This window comes from Mustelus asterias, chromosome 8 (genome assembly GCF_964213995.1).
Source record: "Mustelus asterias chromosome 8, sMusAst1.hap1.1, whole genome shotgun sequence".
NCBI lineage: Eukaryota > Metazoa > Chordata > Chondrichthyes > Carcharhiniformes > Triakidae > Mustelus > Mustelus asterias.
This window is the reverse complement of record NC_135808.1, coordinates 87,464,405-87,486,534: the sequence shown is the minus strand read 5'-3', so window position 1 is coordinate 87,486,534 and position 22,130 is coordinate 87,464,405. Positions and strand designations below refer to the sequence as shown.

Here is a 22,130-nt window from a genome sequence, read left to right as displayed (position 1 = left end):
TACACTTACACTACAATGAAGTTGCTGTGAAGTTCCCCTATCCACCCTATGCCACTGGAAAACCCATAGAAGGGGTTCACTGTTGGCGGGACTGGAAGATGCCACCAATACAAACAGCTGGAAAATTCCAGCCTTTATATTCAACCTGTTAACCTACTGGTTATTTTTACTAATCCAACAGCCTTAGGAAGAGGGTTTAAGCTTCAGTTACATTGTTTAAATATTGTCTGTCTTTCTTTCTTTCTCTGGACTTTGACCACTTGGCTCAGAAATGGTTGAATTTCTGTACGTATTGTACTTCTGATCTATTTGCCTTTTCCAATACCTAGTATTGTACGACTAGGTATTTATTTCTTTTTGTCACCTAAGGCCTCAAAATCAAGACTTAAGCAGTGGGTGATTCCAAAGTGGAACTGTTTGCTGTTTTCTAATTGACCACCAAGATTTTACTGAATCATTGTAAAAACACTTGTTAGAGATTCAGCAGTTGTACAATGGATTCTGCTCCAGCATAGACAATCTACCACTAAACGTCCCAACTGACTATCCAAGTGATTTGGCATACATGCCCAACAAATTTATTAGGAAACATTTAATTAGGCTGCAGTGGTGTCAGGCTACATGGGACATGGCGTGTTCACCAAAATGTCAGGTAGCTTCAGGCATTCATTAAAATTGATTGTATCATCATTTTAAATCAATTGCTGCTCCTGATTACATATTCTATAATGCAGCAACTTATATCCTAGAATTCACAGTGAGACCTATTTTGGATGTAGTTGTAAAAGAAATATTTAAGAAGAAAAATAGCACATTGTTTTTTATTGTAAGGAGATTGAAGAAAGGAAGTCTTGGTACAATTGTATAGGGTTTTGGTGAGACCACAACTGAAGTACTGTACATAAGTTTTGGTCTCCTTTTCTAAGGAAGGATATACTTGCCTCAGAAGTAGTGTGGTGAATGTTCAGTAATTTGATCCTTGGGATGAAAGGGTTGTCCTATAATGAGAGGTTGAGTAGATAGGATGCCTTATTTCTTTGAGTTTAGAAGAATGAGAAGTGTTCTCAATGAAAATTATTAGACTGAAGGGACTTGAAAGGGTAGATGCTGAGAGGCTATTTCCCCTGGATGGAGAGTCTAGAATTAAGTCGCAAAGTTTCAGGATAAGGGATTCATCATTTAACACTTAGATCAAGAGGAACTTTTTCATGAATTTTGGAATTCTCTCTACTCCAGAGGGTTGTGGGTGGCAGTAATTGAGCACCTTCAAGGCTGAGATTGATAGATTCTTGGACTCTACCGGAAATCAAGGGATAGACAAGAGGATCAAGCAGAAAAGTGGAATTAAGGTCAAAAGAGCAGCCATGATCTTATTGAATAGCAGATTAGGCTCAAAGGGCTATTTTTGCTGCTACATCTTGTGTTCCTACATTCTTATAATCCTTCCCAAGAAAATAGTTATCACAATTATCTTTTAATGAGGATGGCATATTTGAGAAACAGCAGGTTATAGTGTTATACAATATTGTAGAATGCTTTCAAGCTTAAATGAAACCAACTTAAACTGCCTTCATGGCCATTCAACCAAATGATTCATGTGGCAATCATGATGAAGCTGAAAGCTACAGAACTGAACCAAATCTCCAGCTCCAAATAGTTAATCGCTCTTTTAAGAGCAGAGAATAAAGTTTTACAGTGTTGCAATCCTATTCCAATATCTTTGTCGATTATGTGATGGATGGCATTGCTCTAAGTCATTGTTCCAAACATTTTGCAAATATTGCCATCACTCCTTTCACAGATATTTCTTTGCTGACACTTGACACAATGTCGTGAATATTAGGTTGACCAATGGCATATGTTAGTGGGTGCCTAGCAAGCGAGATATTATTTTATGCAGTTTCAAAATGAATTTCTTATGGTCGTGAATAGAAAATATCAGTATTAATATCATGAGCTAGAGATCATGGTGGATGCCAGCATTAACCAAGACAAAGTTACCTGGAATCATGCTGAGACAGTCCAGGGCATTTGGCCTTTGCCATTTTACTTTAATAATAGTAATATCCTACAGCAAAACAGTTCACCTTTATGGTTCAGAAGGGTTTCTCCTGGTTCATGTGCAAGGTTCAAGCTTTGAGCTGGTTGTGTGGCATTTAAAAGGGAATGTTCTCTAATTTATTTTTGGTGGGATGCTATTACATTAAAGCCACTATATAAATGCAAGTTGTTGTTGGATGTATAGTGGGAGTGCTCTGGCCCATACTCTCACTGACTGCCTTGGAGGGAAGAGTCAACCACATGTTGGGAAACCTTTTTGCCAAAGCTTTTCCTCAGAAAACCTGGATTAAACATTTGGTGATGAGTAAATGCAGCTTTATCACTGGTGTGCAATATTAAGGTGGATGATATGATACAAGCTGCCCTGGCAGGTCTTTCAACCATGATAAAGGCAAATGCCCATTGCACAATTGAGAAGAAGTCTCTTATATTTGAGATGACAGCTAATGGAAGGCATTGTCTGAAAGCCAGGTTAGAGAATGTGTTCAAATATCCAAGGCTTACTGATTTGGGTTGTAGAAAGGGGCACAATTGAAATTTCATACCTCCTCATGCTTGAGCAGGAGGATGCTAGCAATGTGCTCACTATACCACTAGTGAGATGTCCTGATACCTGCTGTCTACCTAATGTGTGGGGTCAGATATATATATATGCTGTTTTGTTTTACAATCATTGCAACGTTTGAAATTGATACAAAAACAAAATTGTTGCATATATTCAGTATATCAGTCAGCATCTGCTGTAAGAACAGTTTCTGATTTTTATTTACATTATAAAGTTAATACTGGCCATAAATTTCCACCATTCACACTTGGACAGTGCTGAAGAGCATTGCTAAACCGCAGAAGCAGGAGTATAATATCTTACAAAATGTATGATGTTGAAGAGAAGGTCCAGGTGAACTAAAGATCTTGTTACACATTAAGAAATTAGGCTTTGTGCAAGAAACTGATTCAAATTTTAGTATGCATTTTGTGATTTAATTTTATTTTGATGCAGGTAGATCTTTGCAACTATTGTGTGATCAATGGTGCGACTGCTCACCCTCATATTGAACGCGATGGAACTGTCTACAATATTGGCAATTGCTTTGGGAAGAGATTTTCTTTTGCTTACAATGTTATCAAAATACCTCCACTGCAGCCAGGTATATATTATACACATATTTTTCTTCAAACTATTCCAGCTATAGAGACTGATCAAAATCTCAGTGTGGGGAGGGTTAATGATGACGCAGATGTACATAATCGACTAATCATTGTTGCAGTTATTGCACTGTAATTTTCCAGCAGTAGTTGAAAACCATGATGGGATGTTTAAACGGATCACTCCTGTAAATAGATGATATCAAATTTTTTTCTTGATATTCAGAAGGACACATCGGGCAAAATCATACCAAAAAATGTCAGAGTGTTGTTTTCGGCAAGAAACATCGATGTGTTTCACTCCAGAGAAACCGGTCAGTTTTCTCTCCAAATCTCATGACACTCTGCCAAAAAAATCAACGGGACTTCATGCCATCATACAGCAGGGCCTAAACGCACCAACAAAGCTCACTGCTCAGAGATTAGGGCACCATATTTAAAGGGCACCCCAATCAGAACATAACTAAACCTCCCCCCAAGCCTGACACAGGGGTCTCAGAGGCCCCCCTTCCCCACCCCCGATTGGAGTCGGCACTTCTCTACACCCCACCCCAATCATCGACCCCTTCTCCCCCATCTACCCCACCCCACAGTCTGAAACAGTATAGTGCCAACCTGGCAGTGCCAATCTGTGCTAAGGGGCAGTGTCAGGGGGCATTGCCAGACCCCTGCCTGGACATGTCCCTCTTTCCTGTTGGCTATACTTACCTTTACAAACCCGGGGAGACTGCCAAGACAGGTTCACGTCAAAGGTGAACCTGCTATAAATGGTGCTGGCATGCCATCACACCAGCGCCCGGTGGAGAGGGGGTGTGCTGGAGAGGGTGCTCGCTAATGACATGTTAGCGTATTAAAATTAGCTTTCTGCAGTCCCGTGGTGTATTTCACGTCACTCTACTGGCAAGGGGCCGGTAAGATCGGAACTTGGAAACTCGATGGTGTGAATCACGCTGTGCGGATTTTGAGAATGCACTGCAGATGGAGAATGCGGACTCAAATTCACCCCATCATTCTTTTGACTGTTTATACAGCTAAAGCAAGCAAGCTCCTCCTTGGCCAGAAGGTTACAATTGCTTTAAATAAAAGTAAATAATCAAAAACTTTCATAAAATCTTCTTCAATTCTGTATTAATTCCAGATCCTGGTATTGCTGGCAACTGCTGCCTGCAGTTATAGATAATTATTTTTTTCAATGCTTGGAAAGTCTAGCTCATGCTTTTAAAAGTATTCTCTTTCTCCCTCAGTGACAGCTCCACTGTGTGTAAAAGGGCAAATGTTAAAACCCAGTATAACAATGCTTAGTTTCCAGGTTCCTGATATTCAGTTTTTTGTCTGTCCAAGGCTGCAATTTGTTTGTGTTCTGAAAGATACTGGCTACATATAGTTTCCAATCAGAAATGTGCCTTCTCTTTAAGGAGCAGGTGCAGCGAGGCTTATTTATCATTAGAAAGAAATATTCCATTTACCTTAGTTTATTTGCAAGCTGGTTTAAAGCTTCAGAGACAAAGGTAAGCTATTCCATTCCCTAACCACTGACCCCATCTTTTTCCCTGAAAATTGTCTTAAGGCTTAACCAAATTCTGTCACATTTGACCTTGAGATGAGCTTCCAACCACATATCCATGTCATCCCTAAGTGTGTTTGTTTACTTCCACCCCCATAACACCGCCCGACTCCACCCCGCCTCCTTTCATTTGCTGCTCAAACTCTCATCCGTGTTTTTGTTGCCTCTGGATTTGACTATTCCAATTCATACTATGCTGGCCTCCTGTGTTCTGCCCTTTGTAAATGTGAGACCATCTAAAACTCCATTGCCCCTGTCCTAACTTGCACCAAGCACTGTCCACTCATCATACCTGTGTTTTCTGACTGCCAGTTAAGCAACAGCTTGATTTGAAAATTCTCATTCTCGTCCGTGTTCTAAAAATCAATTGCTTCTACCCTCTCTATCCCTGTAACCTTTTCCAGCTCCACAATCCTCCAAGATATCCGTGCTCCTCTAATTCTTGTCTCTTGAGCTTCCTCAATTTTAATTGCTCCATTATTGATAATCACATATTCAGCTGCCTAGACACTCAGCTCTGTATTTCCCTGCCTAAACCTCTGATTCTTTGCTTGCTCTTACTTCTTTAAAATTGATCTCTTTGGCCAAGATTTTGATCATCTCTCTTAATATCACTGTATATGTTAAATTTAGATTTCTAAGCACCTTGGATGTTTAGCATGTCAAGGATGCTATGTAAATACAAGATATTGTTGTTGCTGTGTATTTTTATTTTGTAATATTACTAGCACTCTGGGTGCTCTCTCCACTTGATAAGCCAGTGCATTTGTCTCTAGAGTCAAACTGATTAATCAACTGCAAGAAGCAGAAGTGCTTTAATATACTACCACCTTAATTGCAAAATGGTTCATGTTATTGCTTCACCAGAGCACTTTAAGATAACTACTTATAGTAAGGGTGTCTGTTGAATCTGGCATAACACTCAGAATTACTAAAGAGGTCTTTCGACCCATTGAGTCTGCACCGACTCCCCAACGGAGCATCTTACCCAGACCCTATCCCCATAACCCTATGTATTTACCCTGCTAACCTCCTAACCTATATATCTTGGTCACTAAGGGGCAATTTAGCATGGCCAACCTACACTGCACATCTTTGGACTGTGGGAGCACCTGGAGGAAACCCATGCAGACACGAGGAGAATGTGTAAACTCCACACAGATAGTCACTCAAGGCCAGGTCCCGTGGTCCTTGATGCTGTGAGGCAGCAGTGCTAACCACTATATCACCATGCCACCCACTACCAATGTGCTCCCATAAACTGTGGTGGACCACAATCCTGGAATACTGTATCTTAATGCCATTTTAAGTACCATCATCACAAGCACCTCAGCAAAACATTAGAGCCAGCTCGGAGCAGCATTGAAGATAATTAGGAGTTGGATTTTGACCTTTATAGGAAGAACTACTCTTACACAGCATCCTAGAAGTTAGTTTCACTGCAGGATTTCCTGAATTCTGTCGACATGTTATGCAAATTGAAAGAGAAATATGCAAAATAGATGTTCAGTTTTTACAACCATCTGACAGGTTTCATGGTCAATTTATTGGCACTAGCTCATGAATTATTATTTTTTGGGCAGTTGCTTATTTTTATGAATACTTCACCTTCATTAAAATTTCTTATCGCGGAGGTTATCCACAATGAGCACAGTAGACCTAATATAATCAAATAACTAGCCTGTACTATGCTAAAATTATAAATGGAACTTTTAATGATTCTTCTGCAGTTTAACATTCAACCGTTTATAATTACAGATAGGCAAGACTCATTGAAAAGAACAGAAGTGGTTGTTCAATTTCCATGCAGTGAAAGATTCAAGCCATCCTATGTGCACAGGTTTGTCTTGCTTTTCCCCAGACAAGCAATTTTATTAAACAATCCTAGATGCTTTTGGAAAACCGCTGACACAGTTTTTATTTAAAAACTTACACTAAAATTACATGAGAACTCAAATTTTGTGAAAGTTTCAACAGAAATCTTCCAATGAATCAATTCAAAACAAATAGATTGGATAAATTTGATCTTTAGTGTTCCTGACCTGAAAATGGAAACAATCAGGATTTACTGTGGTGATCATTAGCCTGTTCCAACAATGTGCATGGATGTTCGGTGAGTACAGGATTATACTCGGTGATGTTCGGTGAGTACAGGATTGGACTTGATGATGCTTGGTGAGTACAGGATTATACTCGGTGATGTTTGGTGAGTACAGGATTATACTCAGTGATGTTTGGTGAGTACAGGATTATACTCGGTGATGTTCGGTGAGTACAGGATTATACTCGGTGATGCTTGGTGAATATAGGATTATACTCGGTGATGTTCGGTGAGTACAGGATTATATTCGGTGATGCTTGGTGAGTATAGGATTATACTCGGTGATGTTCGGTGAGTACAGGATTATACTCGGTGATGCTTGGTGAGTATAGGATTATACTCGGTGATGCTTGGTGAGTATAGGATTATACTCGGTGATGCTTGGTGAGTATAGGATTATACTCGGTGATGCTTGGTGAGTATAGGATTATACTCGGTGATGCTTGGTGAGTATAGGATTATACTCGGTGATGCTTGGTGAGTATAGGATTATACTCGGTGATGCTTGGTGAGTATAGGATTATACTCGGTGATGCTTGGTGAGTACAGGATTATACTCGGTGATGTTCGGTGAGTACAGGATTAGACTCTGTGATGCTTGGTGAGTACAGGATTAGACTCTGTGGGCCCCATTTTACCATTTTCATTCTAAGTGCTGAATCTGGGCGCAATTCAGATCCGACTTGGAAACCTGCTTTCAGGCGCCCCCATTAGCACTTAGCTTGAAAAAAGAATCGCGGGTCTGAATCACGCTGTGGGCGGGGCTTATCGCGTCCGAAACGATTGGAGCTCTGAACTGTGCATGTGCAGTTAGAAAAAAATTTGAAAAAGCACGCCCATGTCAGTTTGCTCCCGGGCCGCAGAAAGCGGATAAAGTGGCTCGGGAGGAAAAAGCAGGAGCGATGGCTCCCACAGACATTGCCTCCACCCCAACAACATAACTGTCCCCCTTATCCACCCACCCCCCCACTACCCAGACTGATCATGACCCCCTGCCCCCTTTCTCCCCCCCCACCACCGATCACCCATAGAGTGGCAGCAGACCCTCCTGAACCCCCCCTCACCCCACCCACCAGAGATCCATCTGGCCTCCCTCCATCCCTCCCCACTCTCCCCACCCCCCAGAGAGTGATCGGCCCTCCCTCCCACCAGAGATACATCTTACCCGCCTCCCTTCTCCCCCCCCCCCCCCCAAACCAGAGAGCGATCTGGCCTCACTCCGTGTCCCCCCCCCAACCACCAGAGAATGATCTGGCCTCCCTCCCCTCTCCCCACCCCCAGAGGTATATCTGACCCACGTCCTCCTCTCTCCCCACCCCCTCACCAGAGAATGATCTGGCCCACCTCCGTTCCCCCCCTCCCCTCCCCTCCCCTCCCCTCCCCTCCTCCCCCAACCAGACAACGATCTGCCCTCCTCCCCCCGCCGTTCTCCCCCCCCCCGTCCCCGTCCCCGTCCCCGTCCCCCTGTCTCCCAACCAGACAACGATCGGGCCTCCCTCCTCCCTCACCCTCCTCACCAGAGAATGATCTGGCCCCCCTCAATGGTAAAATCGGGCCCTGTGTGTTTGATTTTTTTCCCCCTATTCTCCTTTGGTTATATAATATGCTGATATGTTTGTATTGAAATGGTCTCTTGATAAATAACCAAAAACACTCACGGCTAATGCATAATCACCAGGAAGATTTTTAGCAGCTCCTTTATTTAAAATGTGGTCACAGAACTTCAACAGGTTTAAACAGCCCTAAGGGTTCTTCTTTTTGGCTCAAGAATAAATTAAAATAGATTTGTTTGTATAGGACCTTAATATATTCACAAGGAGTAGATTGCAAATCAGCCTCTTCATTAAATCATGATGCTTATCCATAACACATATGAATAGAGAAAATTCATTTTAATTACACTTCCATAAAGTACCTTGCAATGTCTTCCTATGTTAAGTGTTCCATATAAATGCTTTTATTGTTGAATCATTGCAAGCTGTGACCAGAAATATCTTTATCCAAACAGTTTTGGTTTGTGCGAAAACTACATTGTGTTTGTGGAGCAACCAGTCAAAATTAACCTGTGGAAATTCCTGTCATCATGGAGTGTGCGAAGTACTACCTATATGGATTGCTTTGAGTCAAATGATTCCATGGGAGTAAGTAACCATTCAGTTCTTTTTACTTCTGCAAGGAGGATTATGTTTTCTGAGTGATACTTTTCTAGGTGAAACTATAACTATTTAATAGCATTTAATATTTAAAAGAATACTGAAAGTTTGAAATATATACTTGACAACTTGTTCTCTTAACTTGTTCATTGATGATTGCACAATTTCACCACCATTCGTGACTCCTCGGATGCTAAAGCAGTCCATGCCTGTATGCAGCAAGAGCTGGACAATGTTCCGGCTTGGGCTGATAAATGGCAAGTAATATTTGCACTACAGAAGTGCCAGACAATGACCATCTTCAACAAGAAATAATTTGGCCATCTCCCCTTGATATTCTATGACATTACCATTGCTGAATGCCACATTAACAATTCCACAGAAAGTGACTCATCTCCTGACTCCCCCAAAACCTGTCCGCCATCTACAAAGCACAAGTCAGGACTGTGATGGAAGACACTCCACTTACCTGGCTGAGTGCAGCTCCAAAAGCACTCAAGAAGCTTGACACCATCCAGAACAAAGCAGCCTACTTGATTGGCAACCCATCCATCACCTTCAACATTCACTCCCTCCACCCCCGATGCACAGTGGTAGCAGTGTGTACCATCTACAAGATGAAGTGCCACAAATCACCAAGGCTCCTTCAACAATACCTTCCAAACTCGCAACCTCTACCACCAAGAAGGACAAGGGCAGCAGATACATGAGAACACCACCACCTGCAGGTTCTCCTCCAAGCTATGCACCATCCCAACTTTGAAATATATCGCTGTGCCTTCACTGTCACTGGGTTAAAATCCTGGATCTCCCCCTCTAATAGCACTGGGGGTGTACCTATATGACAGGGACTGCATCAGTTCAAGAAGGTGGCTCACCACCGCCTTCTCAATGGCAATTAGGGATGGGCAATAAAATCACTGGCCTAGCCAGCGATGCTAACATCCCCTGAAATGTTTTTTAAAAACCAATGGTCATTTATGTAAAAATAACAACTGCATTTGATGATATGGTACTATTTACAAATTAATATCAAAGTATAGATCAACCTAACCCAACATGGATAGATATCTAAAAGAAGCAACCGATAACTCCCAAAAGCAAAATGCTACGGATGGCAAAATCTGAAATAAAAACAGAAAATGTTGGAAAATCCCAGCAGGTCTGGCAGCATCTGTGGAGAGAGAAACAAGAGTTAATATTTCAGGTTGTGATGAAAGGTCCCAACCTGAAATGTTGAGTGGCAGAATCTTATGCTCTCACTGGTGGTGAGCTTGGAGGGGGTAATTAAGCAAGATGCTGGCATACTGGAACTCTGTTGCCTTCCTGCCTCTGTCAGAACTAAGTTTGGGCCCATGGTTGGTCTTCCTGCCATACTATCCATTGAGACCCAATTAATGAGCATTTAAGGGCCTCATTCTGCCCTGGCCATTGGTATTAACCTAGTGGCAGGCTTCTCAACTTGCAGCATGCATGGCAACTAAAACCATAAGGCCTCCCTGGCCAGTGGGAGGGTTAGAATCATAGAATCCTTACATTGCAGACAGAGGCCATTCAGTCTATCGAGTCTGCACTGACTCTCTGACAGAGAATCCCACACAGGCCCTTTCCCATAACATTACGTATTTACCCCTCTAATCCCCGTAACCTACACATCTTTTGATACTAAGGGGCAATTAAGCATGGCCAATCCACCTAACCTGCACATCATTGCAGTGTGGGAGGAAACCAGAGCACCCAGAGGAAACCCGTGCAGATACGGGGAGAAAATGCAGACTCCACCAGTCACCCAAGCCTGGAATTGAACCAGGGTCCCCGGTGATGTGAGGCAGCAGTACTAACCACTGTGCCATTGGTTCACTGATCAAAGGCATCCCGTGCCTGATGGAGTGACTCGACATCGGACAGAGGGCCTGCTGAGACCCCTTCTCTACCCACGCCCTTGCTACCAACCTCTCTACACTTCTCTCCCCTTGATTCCCACCCTGCAAAACCTCCATACCCCCACATTATACCTGTGGCCATGATATTGGGATCCTTGTAGGTGCTTTTCCTGCAGCAGCCACAGCTTCCCATGTGATACTGCTGAGCACAAGAGCTGCTGGCCTCTGATTGGAAAGACATTCACTCTGGGGTCTTGATTCCGGGGAAGGCCCGTAGCTGGTCTTACCACTGCCTGACTGGCTTGGTGAGCCTTTTGATGTCCAGGCAGCAGGTGAGTCCACCAATGCCGCAACATGATTCCACTCATTAACTCTGTTTCTCTTCCCACACATATTGTCAGACCTGCTGATTATTTCCAGCTTTTTATGTTCTTATAACTATAAATCCCAATGTGTTTGACTTAAGGGATTACATTATTTTAGATATGTATATAAGTATATATTAATGCTTATAATTTTGCCATCTTTCCAATATTTTGCAGTTTTGGTTATAAGCAATTATATGTGCTGATAGAAACTTACAGCTATTCAGTTAATTGTACTTGTGCTGCATTCTGTGCTCCAGCAGTGCAAAACTAATCCTACTGCCCTACTATCTTTCCATAGCAGAGTGTCGTTCTGGTTTCAAATATTTATTCAATTTCTCCTCAAAAGGTGCAATGGTGTTTGTTTCTGCAAAGCATATATATCTCTCTTCCTCTCTTGATGCTAATTTTAAATTGATGCTATCCATTACAACATGACGCACATACAATGCTTATGGCCCTTCTGCCATGATTATATGGTTACAGTTGGACAGAGCCTTGAGTTCCAATTAGTCATGAAATTGTGTTTTACAGACATGGTTCCATGTTGCCAACAAGAAAACTGGTGAATATCATAACATCAATTACAGGACTTCAGCATTTAATATTTTCCATCATATTAATACTTATGAAGACAGCGGCTTTATTATTGTTGACGTATGCTCCTGGAAGGGGTAGGTAGCTATATTAATTAGTTCTCTGGTTTTGATAAAGAACAAAAAATGTCAATATTTAATTCAAAAGGATAGTTAAATTCCACTTTTCCACATTTTTCACAGTACTCTCAAGTGCTGATTCATCCTGGAGAACACAGTCATTGGATGCCATCTGCTTTCTCACTCATGGCCATGCTTCATGTGTGAGCCCGCAAAATGAATGCCTGCAGACTATCTAACTGTATCATGGAATCATTGAAAAGATAAAGAACAGAAGTGGGCAATTTAGCCCATTCTGCCTGTGGTAGACTTATCTAATTAATCCCATTCCCCTGATCTTTCCCCATAATCCTGTATTGTTTTCCCCTTCAAGTATTTATCCAAATCTCCTTTGAATATTACTATTGAATCTGGGTCCAGCATTATTTCAGGAAGAGCGACCAAAACCACAACAACTCGGTAGAAGCAATATTCCCTTCTTTGTTGCCTCTGATGCTTTTGTCAATTACTTTAAATCTGTGTCCTCTGGTTAATGATCCTTCTCCTACTGGAAATGGAATAAATAAGGAGAAACTAGTAAAACCATTCATGATTTTGAACACCTCTATTAAACCTCTTGATATCATAGCCTGACAACAGAAAGAATTTTGTATTCTGCCTTTCTACCTCTTCCCCCACAATCTCTCCGACTCCCACGTCAGCCTCCATGTTAAAGTGTCAATATTTCACTCACTGTGTCTCCAACACAGTAGCAGCCTGGCAGTGTAGGGTAATAAACTAATTCTCACCACGTGTATCATTCATTTATTCTGTTACAAGGTGTGCCATCACATTCTCCAGTACTAACAGTTCCTGTTAGTAATCTTAAATACCCGAATGATTTCATACAGTATGAAATCTCATTATTATTTATTTTTAAAGTCATATTATTTTAGCAAACTTTTTGCCTAGTTCCTACCTCACGTGAACTGTTTTGTTCAATATTTATTACTTCCAATACAGGTTTGAGTTTATATATAATTACCTGTGGCTTGCCAATTTACGTGAAAACTGGGAAGAACTTAAAGTGAATGCAAGAAAGGCTCCTCAGCCGGAAGTTAGGAGATATGTTCTGCCATTGGATATAAATAATGTGAGTTTTAATTATTATGGAATATTAAGGAGAAAGCGCATTTATTTCCTGAGTCTGAAACTATCACAAGCAGATAGATCTCTCATTTGACTCTAATGACCAGAACTTAAATTAATTTGTACGGGCTTTTATTGTAATATTGGTCAGTGTCCACTAAACAGCAAAGAATATGGCTAAATTGATAAAAATGACAAATGCCTGCCTTACTCAGGTAGAAGATCTGAGGGGAGAGATGGGGGAGGAAGGGGGGTCTGAGCTCAAGGCTCAACATTGTGTTATTCAGCCTGCCTCTGTGATTAGGTAGGCAACTGATGAACCCACCGAAAAATAATACGGGAGGACTGAAATGCTGCCTTCTGCCTTATTTATGTAGTAATATTTGGTCTGTGCCTATTGCAGGCAGAGGCGGCATTCCATCCCATGGACTTGGACAATGCATGTACCCCAGTTGCTGACCCCAGGAAAATTGACCTCAGTGCATTTGGACATTGGTTAAGGACAGAATTATCTTCCGTTATGAAGAGTTCCACATGTTGTATAGGTTGCTGGCACTCACTAACCAGACTAAAGCAATTACCTTGTGTGAAATAAACACCAGCAACAATAATAACTCCTTTAAAGGAATCAGAGGAAAAAATAGTTTAAGTTGGGAGATCATAGAAACAAATTAAAGGGCACCGAAGATGGCCTTTGATATCTAAAGATTTTCAGGTCTTTTGGCAATTTGACAAAGTGCTACATCACAGAAAAATAAGTTTAATATCTTTAAAAGTATTCAAAATCAAATGTTTTTTTAGGAACAGTTGCATATTGCTGAAAAGAGAAACATGTTGCTAAAGTTTTTTGTCTTGCACTTATCAGATCAATGCAAGAATGTCAAATTTGAAATGATCACAACCAATTATAACTACAAAAGAAAAGGGTGCTGATTGGCAAATCAATTTTGATTGGCCAAGGCATGGAGAAAGAGGGCAATTCAAAAAAGATGCAAGTATTGAACAGATTCCTTCCGTTAGCACAGAACAGATCCCTGTGTATGAATGTATGTCACTATTAGCAAACAAAACTGATTATTTTAAATTGGGTGGTAGTGTAGCTATTAGCATATGCTGGATTGTTCAATAAGCGTTGTCCAATTGTGGAATCATATCTAACAATAGCAGCTTTGTTTTGGGATTTGCAGGTGTGGGTTGATTGAAGCTGTTCTGTACTCTTCCTATTGAAAATAACTGAAAGAATGTGCTATTTGATTCAATCAGGCTATTGCTAGGCTAGGACATATGGGCGACATACCTGTCATTGCACTGTTCTGCCTATCAATTGAGCAATATAATGAATTTCAGAGCCAGTGTGATACCAGGACATCCCAACTATGGGCTGATTTAATCACGGTAAGAAGTCTCACAACACCAGGTTAAAATCCAACAGGTTTATTTGGTAGCACAAGCCACTAGCTTTCGGAGCGCTGCCCCTTCATCAGGTAAGTGGGAGTTCTGTTCACAAACAGGGCATATAAAGACACAAACTCAATTTACAAAATAATGGTTGGAATGCGAGTCTTTACAGGTAATCAAGTCTTAAAGGTACAGACAATGTGAATGGAGATAGGGTTAAGCACAGGTTAAAGAGATGTGTACTGTCTCCAGCCAGGACAGTTAGTGAGATTTTGCAAGCCCAGGCAAGTCGTGGGAGTTACAGAGAGTGTGACATGAACCCAAGATTCCGGTTGAGGCCGTCCTCATGTGTGCGGAACTTGGCTATCAGTCTCTGCTCAGCGACTCAGCGTTGTGTGTCGTGAAGGATGCCATCATCTCACGTGGGAACACCATCCACCAGGTACACAGTACATACACTTGCAACTTGGCCAACATTGTCTACCTGATACGCTGCAGGAAAGGATGTCCTGAGGCATGGTACATTGGGGAGACCATGCAGACGCTACGACAATGGATGGATGAACACCGCTCGACAATCACCAGGCAAGAGTGTTCTCTTCCTGTTGGGGAACACTTCAGCGGTCACGGGCATTCGGCCTCTGATCTTCGGGTAAGTGTTCTCCAAGGCGGCCTTCACGACACACGACAACACAGAGTCGCTAAGCAGAGACCGATAGCCAAGTTCCGCACATATGAGGACTGCCTCAACCGGGATCTTGGGTTCATGTCGCACTATCTGTAACCCCCACAACTTGCCTGGGCTTGCAAAATCGCGCTAACTGTCCTGGCTGGAGACAATACACATCTCTTTAACCTGTGCTTAACCCTCTCTCCACTCACATTGTCTGTACCTTTAAGACTTGATTACCTGTAAAGACTCGCATTCCAACCATCATTTTGTAAATTGAGTTTGTGTCTTTAAATGCCCTGTTTGTGAACAGAACTCCCACTCACCTGATGAAGGGGCAGCGCTCTGAAAGCTTGTGGCTTGTGCTAGCAAATAAACCAGTTGGACTTTAACCTGGTGTTGTGAGACTTCTTACTGTGTTTACCCCAGTCCAACACCGGCATCTCCACATCCTGATTTAATCAAACAGCATGTTCCTTCTATCGTTCATTATAGGGTGAGTACAGACTGTACTCAACCAGCCCACACTTGCAAAACCCAAAACCAAATGCTACATGCAACTCCATGATTGGGCAGCACTTGCTGAGCAATCCTGAGTGTGCTAATAGCTGCATGAACACGCAACTTAAGATAATCAGTTGAGCTCATTACATGATACATTTACACTTGCTAGGTGTGACATAGATTCATATGGAGGGACTTGGCCTCTGCCAACAAAAGGAATATGTTCAAGCCTTGCACCTTTTTTGAATTACCTAGGAGCTTCAGGAGCCTATAGTTCCCTATTTCTTTCTCCATGGCAAAGCCTTAGTTAATCAGCGACCTTTTCTCCTGTAGTATAAATTGTTGTTTGAAATTCGGTATTCTTGCATTTGTCCTGATGAGTGCAAAACTAAAGGTTCCAGCAACATGTCTCTCTTTTCAGCAATATTCAAGTGTGTTTACCTAAAGGAAAATGTGCCTTTTTGTTTCCCTGATAGTAAAGTCACTTCATCTACATGCTTGTGTGCATAATGTTGTCCATGCTCTGAAAATGTTGCTAACCTAATTTGCATGATGTAACTTCAAATCAGTAGTCTCCTCTCATGTATTGAGAGTAAATTACTTCCACTTTTACAAAACCCAGTAGTTACACTAGAATTGCTTGTTCCATGCCAAGAGATACTTCAGCCTGTCCTTGAGGAGGAGGAATTGGTCAGACCACCCTGACCCTATCACTGGGCCAATTGGCCCCTAGGAAGGGGGCTCATCAGTTATATTTTTCTTTTAAGTAGGTACCTTTTTGGTATTCCAAGCTGTTTGCTAAGCCTGGATCCCACTTATAGGGTCCTTGGTACATCCTTGTGGAGGCCAACACACCACCACCCAACTCAACCAGTTCAGTCAGTGCCTTTTCTCCCAAGAGTTCTGTCTGTACTTCACCAAAGTTGCCCTTGTGGAGCTTTAGCCCCATAAACATCATTAAAAACACTGAAATGAAGAATTCTTGCCCTCTCCCTTAATAGTATACCTGGAGGTATATTTCATACAGTGCTTTGTTTATTGTGTCTTTATCTAGGTTGAACATGGAAAAAATCTAGTGTCTCTCACCACCACAACTGCCACTGCTACAGTTCGGCAAGATGGAACAATTTGGCTGGAACCAGAAGTGCTCTTCTCAGGGCCTCGGCAAGGTGACACCCTTACTTTGACAAAAGGATATACAAAAGAATCTCATGAGATGTTTGCAGAGAATGCTTGAAATTTGCATAAAACAAACTTTCTATGTTACAGCATTTGAATTTCCTCAAATTCACTATCAAAAATTCAGTGGCAAGGACTACACCTATGCTTACGGACTGGGATTGAACCATTTTATTCCAGACAAGGTAAAAACTGGGGTAGCTGGATTATAAAATTATATTTAGTAGCAAGTGAATTTGCTTTCACTTATACCTATTTTTTTCCCATGCAGATATACAAGTTAAATGTGAAAACCAAGGAGCATTGGTTATGGCAGGAACCAGATACATATCCATCAGAACCCATCTTTGTTCCACGTCCAGATGCACTGGATGAAGATGATGGTATAAAATAAGGCTGTGCTTGCTGCCAACGCCATATGTGCTCAGTCGTGCTGTTTTATTTAGACGTCATTGCAAGCGATGGAGTAGGCAGTGGCCAGGAACAGTGATTAAAAAGTCTTCTGGCTGATTCTCCCATCTCATTTGTTCCTGCCCTGATGTCAGTGAGAATGGAGAATTTGATGCTCAGTCGAAACTCCATTCACTGCAGCGGCAATGGAGAATCCCGACAGCGGATGAGGTTGGAGGTTTTTGGCGCACACCTTCTACAAGTCAGTGGGATTGAGGGTGAATTGGAGCTGTGGATCAGGATGGGGAGGGAAGGGAGTCTTCTGATCCATCTTGTGATGGCCGCAATTCCAGATTATAATCTCCATATCCATTTTTGGAGATCTGGGACTTATTCTGGTTTGAAATTGTGGCCTCCCTGCAGTTTCTGAATCTCTTCCCTTTAATCTGTGCGTGTCACTAGGAAGAAGCCCCAGAGATTTGGAGGTTGTAATCCAGAACCCGAATAAGATCCAACTGGTACCATGTGTCCTGCAAATAATGTCATTGGTTTTCTGCACTTGTGGACAAGTGTGCTTGTGCAGACGGGTATCAGTAACCATCTTGTGCAGCTATTTTACATTGGCAGGAGACATGGTGCTAACATAAATTTTGGATGAGGCAGTAGGATTTGAGATGGTGCTTGCTTTGCAGTTGATAATGTTGAATGGCAGCAGAGGTTTCTATTCTAGTTTACCTCCCCATATCAAAAAAGTATGAAACCAGATTGAATTTGTCACTATGACCTGGGATATTTCCTTTTTGGCTCCAGATAACCTTGTACATCAGTAACTGAACTAGAGTGATTCTAGTTGGACAAAAAAATGGGAAGCTCATGAGGACTGGTAAGCTGTGCAGTGTTAATTAATTCACAGTGATACTCCAAACTTCAGAAAGCCCTGAGTCATGGCCCTTGTCAATTTGAAACTAAGCTGTCTGGGTTGGTGTGAATGCTGTTTTTCTACAAGCAAAACTCTTAGTAGCTAGGTTTGGAGTCTCTTTGAGTATGATGGTAGACTTCCAATTGTCTTGTATTGTCATGCATCTGATAATGATGTGCCATCTGCCTATCAGACCATTTACATCCAGTCTCCTCATGTACTTGTCCAATTATGGATGCATCTGCTGCTGTGGAGTCTCAGACTTTCCAAGTCTCTTATTTTTGAAACAAAACCTCAAAGAATGATCTGTGAAAGTCCCTGATGGCTCATTCAACGTATTAACCTGCCTAGCACTGAGCTGTGTACTGACTGCAGCAGTGTGATTCCCAGTATGGGAGCCTAGATTTCACACATGCATGCAGGCAGATTGGTGAAAGAGATTGTGTTAACACTGGGCTGAGGCAGCAAGAGATACTTATTTTAATTAAGCAGAGGAAAATATCATGGTTAACAATTTTTTACTTTGTGTTAACAGGAGTATTACTGACTTCGGTTGTAAGCCCAGGTTCAGGGCAAAAACCTGCCTTCCTTCTGATACTTGATGCCAAGGATCTCAGTGAAATAGCTAGGGCAGAAGTGGAGACCAACATTCCTGTTACCTTCCATGGAATGTACAAACAATGATGGCCTGTTACCCAGCATAATCATTATTATATTCACTGAAAAATACTGCAATGTAAAACCAAAAAATGCAGAACAGAAGAAATAAAATCATGCTAACATCATATTAGCTGGTATGGTAGTACATATGAAAATATATATTAGCTTAATTTTTAACTTGGATGTGTTGAATAGTTTTGAAGCACACGATACATCAAAATCAGTTAATGTCAATAGTGGATTTCTATGTGAAGCCGAGAATTCATTGTTAGAGATTATCGCTGTTAGTGTAACCAAAAGTTAATGTCTAAGAAAGAAAAAGTTTAAAAAATCAAAGTTGCTATGTTTAAGTTGTGATGAATAAAATATTTTGACACAAGATATTTTTGCCCCTCAAGGTCTAAACTGTATGTAGTTGTGATTATTAAGCTGAGATAATAGTAACAACATGATGGTTTATTTCGAGCTGTATGAGATGACCGTCAGTCTTTCTCTCAGACTACAGACAAATTGTGGAATGCAATTCCCACTCCACTGGATTACAGCAGAATTGAAAAGCAATGATTGCGGTTTGAGTTTCTGTCTGCAATGTCAGACGTAATGGGGAACGGAATAATTTTGTGTAACTTAGAAAATAGTAAATGAACCTGCAGAATGGTGGAATTTTACCAGCACGTCCACCCGAGATTCATACAATCCCGCCCGAGGCCAGCGGAGAATGCCGTTCTCCGAGCCTCGCCCGCCCCCGGAACTGGGATGGGCGTGCCGGTAAAATTCTGGCCTATATGTGTGTTCCCTGTCATAGTCTCCTATGCCAAAATTTGGGAGGACAATTTCCATGGGATTACCTCACCTCCTGTCATAATGTGGGCAGAAATACAGAACAAATAGTATAAATTCCTGCTTATGTCTTATCTCCAATTTTCTGCTGCAGTTGGGAGAACCCCTGTGGACATTCTAGCCTCTGATTTTTATTGTTGACTTTGGATTAACGGAATCTATTTCTAATTAACCAGACTAATCAGGAGAGAGATATAAATCCTAGCATTTAAGTTATTGCCTGTCCTTGGCATAAAACCAAGAAAACAGCATTTATTTCACTGCTAACATTATGAATTCCAGAATAATTATCACAAACATCGCAATATTGCATACCCCAATGCAGACTATTGTACATTAAATTGAGCAAAGTACAATTCCAAATGAATGAATGAGAGAGAATGATACTGTGAGAGTAATAAATCTATAAGATTACATATATGACTGACTACAATAAAATAAAGTAAATAAAGTTTATTTATTAGTCACAAGTGAGATTTACATTAATACTGCAATGAAGTTACTGTGAAATTCCCCTAGTCGCCACAGTCCGGCGCCTGTTCGGGTCAATGCACCTAACCAGCACGTCTTTCAGATTGTGGGAGGAAACCGGAGCATCCGAAGGAAACCCACACAGACACGGGGAGAACATACAAACTTCACACAGACAGTGACCCAAGCCAGGAATCGAACCCAGGTCACTGTGAAGCAGCAGTGCCTACCGCTGTGCTACCATGCCGCCCCGTGCCGCAATTAGTAAGGATAGGCAACAGCACCTCCTCCAACATCATCCTCAACACTGGTGTCCTCAGTCCCCTACTATACTCCTTATACACCTATGACTGTGTGGCCAAATTCTCCTCCAACTCAATTTTCAATTTTGCTGGTGACATCACTGTAGTGGATCGGATCTCAAGCAATAAAAAGACAGAGCACAGGAATGAGATGGAGAATCTGGTGAACATGTGCGATGACAATAATCTCTCCCTCAATGTCAACAAAATGAAGGAGATAGTCATTGATTTCAGGAAGCGTAGTGGAGAACATGCCCCTGTCTACATCAATAAGGATGAAGTAGAAATGGTTGAGAGCTTCAAATTCTTAGATGTCCAGACACCAACAACCTGTCCTGTCCCAGCATGCCAATGCCATAGTTAAGAAAGCCCACCAATGCCTCTAATTTCTCAGGAGGATAGGACATCTGGCATGTCCACTACGACTCTCACCACCCTTTATAGATGCACCATAGAAAGCATTCTTTCTGGTTGTATCACAGCTTGGTATGGCTCCTGCTCTGCCCAAGACAGCAAGAAACTACAAAGAGTCATGAATGAAGCCCAGTCGATCACGCAAACCAGCCTTCCATCCATTGACTCTATCTGCACTTCCCGCTGCCTTGGAAAAGCAGCCAGAATAATTAAGGACCCCAAAGACCCCGGACATACTCTCTTCCACCTTCTGTCTGGAAAAAGATACAGAAGTCTGAGGTTGCATACCAACCGACTCAAGAACAGCTTCTTCCCTGCTGCCATCAGACTTTTGAATGGACCTACCGCGCATTAGTTGATCTTTCTCTACACCCTATTTATGAATGTAACACTTTATTCTGTACTCTCTCCTTTCCTTCTCTGTGAATGGTATGCTTTGTCTGTATAGCATGCAAGAAACAATATTTTTCACTGTATACTAATATATGTGACAAAAATGAATCCAATCAAATCAAATGAAAGATGTGGCTTCAGTTGATAATGAGAATTCTGCATGGGCTAGTTTGGTCTGTCCTTATTTAGCCACTCTAAGCCAGAGCTGCAATAAGTATGCTACATTTTGCCTTAATACTATTGGACTAGGGAGGGAAAAAAATTGAATTGATTAAATTGATTTGAGTTGAATTGAATTGAGTGATTTATTATTATTGTCACATCTATTGGGATACAATGATGGGGAGGCGATGGCCTAGTGGTATTATCGCTAGACTATTAATCCAGCTAACGTTCTGGGAACCTGCGTTCAACTCCCAGATGTGGAGATGCCGGCGTTGGACTGGGGTAAACACAGTCAGAAGTTTAACAACACCAGGTTAAAGTCCAACAGGTTTATTTGGTAGCAAAAGCCATCAGCAAAAGCTTGTGTGGCTTTTGCTACCAAATAAACCTGTTGGACTTTAACCTGGTGTTGTTAAACTTCTTACTGTGTTCGACTCCCAGCACAGCAGTAGTGGAATTTAAATTCAATAAAAATCTGGAAATAAGAATCTACTGATGACCACGAAACCAATGTTGATTGTTGTAAAAACCCATCTGGTTCACTAATGTCCTTTAGGGAAGGAAATCTGCCGCTCCTTATCTGGTCTGGCTTACATGTGACTCCAGAGCCACAACAGTATGGTTGACTCTCAACTGCTCTCTGAAATGGCCAAGCATGCCACTCAGTTCAAGAGCAACTAGGGATGGGCAATAAATGCTGGCCAGCCAGCGACGCCCATGTCCAACGAATGAATAAAAAAAAGTATTGCTTCTTGTGAGCTATACAGA

General features: G+C 41.7%; 1 protein-coding gene across 1 annotated transcript in view; it reads left to right on the top strand.

Annotated features, from left to right (window-relative positions):
* rpe65c (retinoid isomerohydrolase RPE65 c) overlaps positions 1–19,977 on the top strand; it is a 45,031-nt gene extending 25,054 nt beyond the window's left edge. The window contains exons 6-14 of the mRNA XM_078219378.1: positions 3,062–3,209; positions 6,530–6,611; positions 8,881–9,013; positions 11,808–11,947; positions 12,932–13,061; positions 16,684–16,798; positions 16,899–16,993; positions 17,080–17,191; positions 18,653–19,977. Of these exons, the coding sequence (XP_078075504.1) occupies positions 3,062–3,209; positions 6,530–6,611; positions 8,881–9,013; positions 11,808–11,947; positions 12,932–13,061; positions 16,684–16,798; positions 16,899–16,993; positions 17,080–17,191; positions 18,653–18,801 (1,104 nt within the window). The 3' untranslated portion in view covers positions 18,802–19,977. The remainder of the gene's footprint in view (positions 1–3,061; positions 3,210–6,529; positions 6,612–8,880; positions 9,014–11,807; positions 11,948–12,931; positions 13,062–16,683; positions 16,799–16,898; positions 16,994–17,079; positions 17,192–18,652) is intronic.
* Positions 19,978–22,130: the final 2,153 nt, after the last annotated feature.